General features: G+C 39.9%; 1 protein-coding gene across 3 annotated transcripts in view; it reads left to right on the plus strand.

Annotated features, from left to right (window-relative positions):
* GADL1 (glutamate decarboxylase like 1) overlaps positions 1 to 4144 on the plus strand; it is an 82972-nt gene extending 78828 nt beyond the window's left edge. For all 3 annotated transcript variants that reach the window (XM_066194049.1, XM_066194066.1, XM_066194057.1), the window contains exon 15: positions 1386 to 4144. In XM_066194049.1, the coding sequence (XP_066050146.1) occupies positions 1386 to 1559 (174 nt within the window). In that variant the 3' untranslated portion in view covers positions 1560 to 4144. The remainder of the gene's footprint in view (positions 1 to 1385) is intronic.
* The last annotated feature ends 5384 nt before the right edge of the window (positions 4145 to 9528 follow it).

The following is a 9528-nucleotide window of genomic DNA, read 5'->3' on the forward strand; positions in this document are numbered from 1 at the left end:
GGGTGCAGTTTGGAATGTTTGGTCTGAAGTGGAGAGGATTTTATTTTATTTTTCAATAAATAAATTGAATTTGTTATTAATTTGCCTGCTACTCCCACAAGCAAACTAGATGAATATATTTGGAAGTAACAAGTTGCAGTTCATGTCTGTGCAGTTGGGACTTTGTTCTGAGGAAATGGCAGCTGCTCCTCTGCTGCTGTGACCCATTCTCAGGGGACTTGGCCACTATAAAACACATAAAACCAGGCTGTTAGCATTGAGAACCTTGTCTGTTTCTATCTAAGCAAAAAAGACTACTGAAATATGTCATGTATAAATAAAGCTATTAGGTAAGTTTGGCATCATCATTTTTTCTTTTGCAAATCAGGCAGAAAGTTTCAGAGCTGAAATAAATTAATACAGAAACCAAGGTTAGGTCACACACCTATTTTCTTAGTTCAAAGTCAAGCCATCATAAAGAGGAGAGGAACACACTCTTCTGAAATACCTTGATGTTATTACTAATATATTAAAATGCAAGACCTTTTAAAAAATACTCGTGTCAAAACACTTAGTTCTGCCTTCTAAGGAGTAGTCCAGCAATGTATTTAAGCTTATGACCTATCTCAAGCATTGCAATGCAGAACTACTCACATACTTTAAGCTATGCACAAAATTAATTGGCCAAAGTTAACAGCCCTGCTGGGATGAGATCAAATGCTCTGCCATAAGGACCTGACTCTGCCAGTCTCACGCATGGTTTTTTTTCTGCAGTAAGACAGCTATGAGATTTCATCCCATGCAGCACAAGACTGGTGTAGCCAAAAGTTACTCATGTCTGAAATCTACAAGATGAAATCTTAAGCACCAGGATCAGGCCTTGTCCTTGAATATTGCATCACACTGACTTTTTTTGCAACTTGAGTCTCACAGGGGTTCAGTGCAGAATGTCCTCTAGGGACAGCTGCTTTGCAGATGTGGTGAAGGGTCATCAAGGGCAAGAAGTCATGCTTAGCCTATTAGCACAAGAAGACAAACCCTGCCTTTAACCAGCTGCAGCTGATGTTCTTCCTGAGTTCAAACCTTTGATCTAAAGCAGGAAGACTAGGGACCTTAACCCAGCCTTTCCCATGTCACTGATGATTGCCTCAAGCACCAGGGTTTAGATCTTGCTCCAATTCTTTCAGGAACTACAGAACACAAGGGTCTCAGTGCTTTAAACCTGCTAGTCTGAGTTTGGCTTTCCTTGGGGCAGGCAGTGGGGAAGGCAGGCTAGGAGTGCAAAACTCAGACAGTTCAGAAAAACTTTTTAAGTCACAAAATACACTACCTGCCTGAACTTGTTATATTTCTGAGCGTGACATCAAACCTTTTTTTTTTTTTTTTTTTTTTGTCTCTACTTTCAGGTTGCTCCTATAATTAAGGAGAGGATGATGAAGAAAGGCAGCATGATGCTTGGGTACCAGCCTCACTGGGGCAAAGTCAACTTCTTCCGCCAGGTGGTCATCAGCCCGCAAGTTAGCCGGGAGGACATGGACTTCCTGCTGGATGAAATCGAGCTTCTTGCTAAGGACTTGTAGCTGTAGCTCCACAGCATCAGGTGCTGCCTATGTGTGATATTTATGGAGAGAGAGTGGCAGCAGCATTCTGGTGCTGTTTTGTGAAAGGTAGTAAAAAGCTTGATGTATAGTTTGGAAACTGTCATTTTACAGGTTGGTGTTGAGAACTTTGCAGGCAGAACAACCCTTCACAGGAAAGTATTTGCTGATGGGGGCTGGGGGGCAGGCTGGTGCTTCCGGCACCATTGCTGCCATTTTGGGAAGTGTTTCCTCAAGAAGGGAGCACTTCTGAAAATGGTGTCTATGTCCCAGGAAAGGCAGCTATTTGCTGGGTGCCTGTGCACAGTGTAGCTCAAACTGGTCACTTATGCATGCAGGCAAAATTCCTCTGAAGTTGCTATTACGAATGAATTGACGCTAGTTAATTGTCTTATCTACTCTGTCAATATTTTAGTTTGGCAATTAACATGATAAGACTGGAAATTGTGAACTTATGTAAAATGAGCTCCTCAAGGCCACCTAACTAGGTGGGTTGCCCAGGTTTTCTGCTGTGAGCACAGGCAGACAGTACAATGAGGCTCAGTGCAGTCGTCACAGTGGGAGATTTGCAGAAACCTCCTGCTTAATGCCCTGAGTAACCAATATTGACCCTGCTGGGTTGAACAGATGACCATTTAAGGTCCCTTCCAATCCACAGGATTTTGTGATTCTATGAAACACAGTCATTTGGTCCAGTCAGTGTTTGCCAGTGTTGCCCACCCAAAATATCACCACTTTAGGAGAGCTGAAAATATTGGAATAACATTTAGAACATCTTTGTTAGCAGGATGTACCTATTTCTGAACTGCTGTTTCTTACCATTTCTGAACTGCTGTTTCTTACCATTTCTGAACTGCTGTTCACCTTCATCTATTTTTAAAGTGTAAAGAGTTATTTAGAAGCTTTTAGATGCACTTTAAAATTTTAACAGAGAAAAAAAATATATTTACCCAGAAGATATCTATTTTTATGCATGGTGACTTTATATTAATAATATAGCAAAATTACTTATTTGTCATTGTTTGTATTTTCCTACAGATTTGAGATGACTCAATTTTATGTTATCAGTGTATAATTTGTAATTTTACTCTGAAATTACAGTAGTGGTGATCAGAGAAGGTCTTCCTGTGATTTTAAGAAATGAAAAGTTTGAATGTTTTTGGTAAATCTTAAGTTTCAAAATTAAGTTCTGCACTTTGTGTTAAGAATTAGACTATATTTTTCATCTGTTTTTTATTCCATAAAAAAGATCAATTTTATAAAGATAGAAATGTATTTCTTTTGATGAAGTTGTTGCAGCAAGCTAATGGAAATAGCCATGTCTTTCACCTTGTAATTAACATCTACCCAATGTTAATGTTTTGCTGTTTGTTCCTTATTCTGTATTTGATGTAGCACTAACCAGTATGAACCTTTTTGCTGTAATGTTTTCTGTCCTCCTGAAAGCTGTTTTAAACACAAAACTTCCCTGTTTTCACTGCCTACATTGTACTAGGATCCAACATTGCAGGAAATTCCTACTTCCAGTCTCCAGGATGACGGTATGCAAAGCTTAACCAGGTCATGATAACCAAGGAGGTCACACTGTCACTGTCAGAGCAGTAGTTAAGAGCAAGGGTCACCGGCAGCCCTTGACAGGTGCGTTTAACAGTGTCCTGGAAGTGGATATACTTGTGCTGTCAGAGTGATCCACTGGACTTCAAGAAAAAACCATGTTGATAGTAAAATGAGTATCACAATGTGGCCCCTGTACGTTGCTCTTCAATACCCACAAATCACTCCATCATTTACTGATGGAGTGTGCTTCTGGCTATTCCAGTTATCCTGATCTTGGAAAGCCTAAATTCAGGGCCCATAAGGCTTTTTTTTGCCTCCCAGTCACTCAGAGTGCAGTGCAGAGTGCACAAGGAATGCTTCATGAAGGGGACAGCTTTCCTCTTTCATCTTGACTTATACAGGACCACTACCCCTTCTCCTTCTCTTTTTTTGACCTTGAAGGGAAAGACAGAATACAGTGTCAGGATTTTTTGTTTATGGTCCAGATTGTTGGTGAGCACTCGATTTTTTGATTCCTGGAGAAGTTATGACACCTTTCACCAGCTAAAAATTTGGTCCGTGATGTTTTGAGACACCACCACTATCAAAAAGGTGTCACTGTGTTGTTTCTCTTCATGTTCTTAGTGCATTTCTCTGTTTGCAGGCACTGTGACACTTATGGCACATGTCAGGCAGAAGTAACACAACTCCTTTTCTGTAGCAGTAGTGGCTGTAGTATTTTTATATGAGAGTAAACTGGAACTTTTTTCATAGTTGCAGAAAATAACTCTGATCAACATATGCACTGATTTCTTTGAAGCTATAGGTTAACCTTCCAGTGTGATGTGAGTACTTTATCCAATCTCCATATATTTTCCATTGTTTCTGGCCCCTTACCATGTCCCAGGTGCACAATATGATGGTTTAATTTCAGGACTAATGTAATTTTCTCATAGTTGCTTATGTAGGAGTACTATGTACAAAATGTCTATTTTGTAGCTGGTGATTTTAATAAAAGGTGAAGTAAATGACACCCTTATAAGTACAGGCTGTCTTTGTCATTTGTCAATCTAAAACTGCATATACAAACATAGAAGGTACCTCTAAGCACTCCAGATAAATAGCACTTCAGCTTTAAAATGTGAAACCTAGTTTAACCCTGCTTCAGGATGTGGTTTATCTGTGTGCTGTGCCCACATCATCTTTAATAAACGTTTTGGGTGAAAACATGTCATGATTTATCCTACTTCTGCTTCTAAATGCAGAAGCTAAATCGTCTGTGCAAAAAGACATTTAATTTTTATTACTTTTTGCTATTCTAGCTAGTTGGGACTGGCCCATGAGCTCCCTCTCCTAGTTACTGGCAAGCTCCATCACTCAGGATGCTAAATAAAGTTCTGGAAGTAATGAGGTACTTGCATGCATAAGTCAGTGTACAGGCTAATCCATTTGTTGCCTGTAATTTCTTGTGTCTACCTCTAATAATTTTTTTAATAGAAAAGGAAAGAAATATTTAGACAGAAGGGATGTGGAGGCAGATTTTACTTAGTTGTGTGGCTGTGTCTTGTGAGAACTTTGGGCATTTTTTGATGGGTCCATGTACAAAATCACCCACATAAATCATTGTTCCTAGAGCCAGCAGTCCCTGTCTCAGGACTTCTATTATGATTTTCTGTGATAAATGAACACTAATCATCAGAGTCTGGTTACATATGATTTTAGTGCTTCTAACTCCCACTGATTTAACTGGAAACCCTTGCTGGATTGAACCCTGAGTCTTACCACTGGGATCTTTCATTTCAGCCCCAGTTTGGCACTCTGTACACCTCAGTTTATCTGCTCTATGTTCATGACTAGAGGTTCAGATTTATCTTTATTTTTGTGAGACTGAATTGAAATGTGCTTTCATTTGTATCCTTCAGTGATGCATTAAGATGCTTTTCAAATATCATTTGACCTGTCCTTAAAAGGACAAGAAATGACCTTTAAGAAAAGCCTAGTAGAACTGGTAGACTTGCCTTCCCATAATGCCAAGAGTATGTCAAAACCTGTTATGTGCCTGAGGCTTCCTCATACACACGGCCCACAGCACTGATTCATGCTCAAATAATTTTTATTTTTAAATCTCCAGGTATCGTGATAGGTCTTACAAAACTGATATGAAATGTTGAAGGCAGAGGAGAATAATTCAGAATTACTAAATGTTGAGTTTGCTTCACATGAGCTCTGTGACAAGCCAAAAGTGAGCTTAAAGTAACATTTGAGTCCCATATTTTCAACAGTGCCAAATCTTCCCACCCTCTCTTCCCCGTTGGCTACTTCCATGGTTTTTCAGTGGCTAAGTGACATGTGGGAAATCAATTGATGGAAATCAGATGTTGCAGGTACTGCCCACTCATTTCTATCCTCCTTTCTGTGGTGCAACTGGTAAATACTGGTAATTATTTGAGCTTATGAACACTGTATCTAGTGCAATATCTTCTAAATATTGCTAGTGTTAAATCCTGAAATAATGCAATTGCACTTGTTAATTTTGTCTTAATTGCTCATGCTAATTGCAGGTTAGATGCAATCAAAGCCACACTGCCTGGGAAATGCACTGTGTACACCACAAGAAACCCTGGTGGAGGGGTTTTCTTTCTTTGAATTGAATCTAGTCTCCCACAATTACATTTTTTCTTCAGACATACAATTAGACATTATTACTCTAATTCTGTAACTGCACAATAATCAACCAAAAAATTACTTTTTAGAAATAAATCAAAACAAGAAAAGGAAGAGGAACAAAAAAGGGAATGTCAAAGGTTTCAAGGCATGCCCACAGAAGGAAACAATGGTTGGGTGAATAATTCTCCTCTGCTAAGTGAATTGATGTGTGCCTGTGCTGCAGGAGTGGAGCAAGGAAGCTGTTTCAGTCATGGAGTCATCAAAGAACATGTACATGCCCTGGCACTGCAGCAATCTGCCCCAGCATGCCATGGCCTGTCCACTGTCCTAGAGAAGCCCTTCCGGAAGTCTGGACACTCTTTAGTACATTGACGATTTTTGTATGTATTAAGGTAAAGTTTGTTTTAAAGTGGTCCCAGTAAGAAAAGTGACACTGAAGGGGTGATCTTTAAAAAGTCCAAGAGAGAGGACCACTTTCAGCCTTGGTAGTTCATGTACAACTGAAAAACAATAGATCACTTTTCTAAAATTCATTAAAGGAAAATTGTAAAATCTTTATTTTATCAATGATGAAGGCAAATAATAGAATGTGAAAGATATGGACACTTAATAATTCTTTCAAACACAGATGTTCTGTTTTGATGAAGTAATTTCTTTCTTGTAACTTGTACAAAGCTATTTAAAAATGGAAATTCTGATGAAAACACTTGCCATGAAATAGCACAGACCCATTGAAAAGTAATAGTTTTCTTTAGGATTGTGCACAACACTGTTCTTCCAAGAAACTCTCACCCAGCTTGTCATTCTGGGAAGTGACTCCTTAAATCTATCAGGCACTCACACTGGCAGCTTTATCCATCCTTTCTTTTCATTCCAGTTGATATGGATTTTTATTCTTTCTCTGTTTCTGTACCCTCTTTCAGGCCTGTAAAATTTTTTTCAGAGGGATATTTTCATTATTTGGAACTATAGGAAAAATGTCAGAGTAGCAGAAGGGCTAAGATTGAAAGTTGAAGCAAATGTAGTGCTCAGGTTATCTTGATGGGATGTTTTGCCTTCCTTTTTCCAGTAATGGATTTGTCCAGATGCTCAGATGATGAGCAGTCACTGCTTCTGCCAGAACTATGGTAACACCAAAATCAGGACTTCAGATGGGAGACCAGTGTAGCCTTGAGAAACTGAATAAGACAAAGAGTGGCAGAGAGAAATGTTACTTGTCCTCTTTTACAGATGAGTGATACACAAGGGACTTAAAACTTCTATTTTTGTGAAAACTTGTACCGTAGCTTTAGAAAAATTGTGGAAGGAGTCAGTAACAGGAGACAGCAGTGAGAGAAAAATGGGGCATACTCTGATATAGGCCTAGCAGAGCGAGTGCTACTAGACTAGTCAGAGAGCTTTATGGGAATAAAAACTTGATTTTCTAGACTGAACTCTTCAAGTATTTGTTGTTTTATCATTTGGGACAATCTACGTAAGATGGGAAGCAGGACTGAAAATGCAAAGTGAATAGGACTATTAGTGAAAGATGAAAATGAGTAATGGGTGCAGGATGATACTTTGGTATTGATTCTGAACTAATCTAACTTCACAGTGTCATCACCAACCTTTCCAGAGGGATCAGACATATGTTCATGAAATTTGCGGATGAAGTTTTCCTGGAAATTTTAAGAGTTTGATGTACATGGAGAACAAGGTGATTTCTAAGAATGTGTGGCAGAGGAGACAGTAAAAAAAAAGTGCAAAATCCTTGGGGACTTGCAAAAAGAAGCAATCATTTTTTTTGATTAAGGTAGGACAAATTAAACACTTTCCAAACAGAAAATTATGCAGGTAAGTATAATGATGGCATAAAGAGCAGTGTATGAGTTAAGCCTAAATTACGTGTAAATAAAATCACCCAGCCAAGAAATGCAATGGTCATCAAAGCAGACCTAGCCTCTCATCTGGAGCACAGCAGCAAGGAAACTCTAGCTGGGCAGCAGGCTCTGTGGCTGGTCCAGCTTGTTTGTACCTCAAGCTGTGAGCAGTGAACAGTGAAAATATTAATTGGTGCTACAGAGCCAAAGCATAGCCCTGCAGAGTCGTGTGCTCCATCTACTGGTGTATCCTCTGGTAACCCACTTGTACCACACTCAGGAGCTCTCCTCCAAACAGCACTCCTGGACCTCTCACACATGGCAGAGGAGGGAACTGGAAGTGAAAAATCTTGGGATTTTTTGACAAAAATGATTTGTCAGAAAATGTTACTTTGATTTTGGCAGTCTCCTTTGAAAAATATGCAGATCTGTGATTATTTGTTTTTATCCTGCCTAAAGAGTGACCGGAATATGTTTCCATGCTGTGTAACCCATTATGACACTCGTGTATTTTAGGCATCCAAGATGAGCAATGGAGAACTCATGACAACTTCCCTAATTCTGAGCCACTCAGCTGAGCAGTAATTCTTTACCCTTTGTTTTTACCAAGGTAAAAAATGGAGCTCAGGAGTGTACAAACCTCTTTTAAGTTTTATGGCTTCAGAACACTCAGTTTCCAGGCTTGATTTTATCACAGAATCATAAAATAAGCTGGGTTGGAAGGGTCATCAGGATCATCAAGTCCAACTCCTGGACCTTCACAGGACACCCCAGATGTTACACCATGTGCCTGAGAGCACTGTCCAAATACTTCTTGAACTCTGCCAGGCTTGTGCTATGACCATTTCCCTGGGGAGGCTGTTTCAGTGCCCAGCCACCCTCTGGGTGAGGAACCTTTTCCTGATATTCAACCTAGACATCTCCTGACCCAGCTTCAGGCCATTTCCTTGAGTTCCATCACTGGTCATGAGAGTGAAAGGATGTGTAGCTGCCCCTCCTTTTCCCCTCCTGAGGATGCTGAAGACCACAATGAGGTCTTCCCTCAGTCTCCTCTTCTCCAGGCTGAACAAACGAAGTGATCTTAGCCACTCCTCACCAGGGTTCCCTTCCAGACCCTTCACCATCCTTGTTGCCCTTCTCTGGACACTCTCTAATAGTTCTAATGACTTTACATTGGGTGTCCAAAACTGCACCCACGACTCCAGATGACTCTGCACCAGAGTAGAGTAAAGCAGGACCTATACTGTGAAGCAATCCAAATGTCAGGGTTGGTTTTTTAAATATTTTTCTTTCTGTGAGAAATATCAGTGTTCTGTAGGGAGTTGCAAAAGAGGATGTCTTGCCCCCATGCTCCAGCACATTTTGCAATTTCCCACAGCACAAAATTTCCAGCTTCTTGGCCACTCTTAACTCATACATTTGGAGGCGTTGATTGAACACAGTCATGCAACTTCTGTGGCAGGAAAAGATCTCAAGATCTCATTGAGAAAATATGACCTTCATCCTGAAACAAGATCAGTGATATCGGAGAACTAGTGTCCAAGCTTCCCCTAATCTATGATTCATGACTAAAAATTCTTGAAAATCTGCAGCCTTTCCATGAAGTTTTTGTAATGGATGGTTCAGATTTTCTCTTATGTCCTTGATCTCCACCATGATTATGGGCAACAAGTATTTTCCCCCATTGTGTTTTTTACATCTTCAAAGATTGTAATCTTATTCCCCCTTAATTGTCCTGTCTAGTCCTGCACTGCATTAATTCCTCCTGTGTTTCCTCAGAGGCCACGTTTCAAAATCTTCTGATTATTCTGTCCAAAACAAGAAAGAGCAGTCCTCTGGAATCTTACTAGGTTTTAAAAGAGTGGCAAGATCACTCTGTACATCTCTCA

Source organism: Chamaea fasciata, unplaced genomic scaffold (genome assembly GCF_029207755.1).
Source record: "Chamaea fasciata isolate MVZ Bird 193981 ecotype frontalis unplaced genomic scaffold, bChaFas1.0.hap1 SCAF_1, whole genome shotgun sequence".
In the NCBI taxonomy this organism is placed as follows: domain Eukaryota; kingdom Metazoa; phylum Chordata; class Aves; order Passeriformes; family Sylviidae; genus Chamaea; species Chamaea fasciata.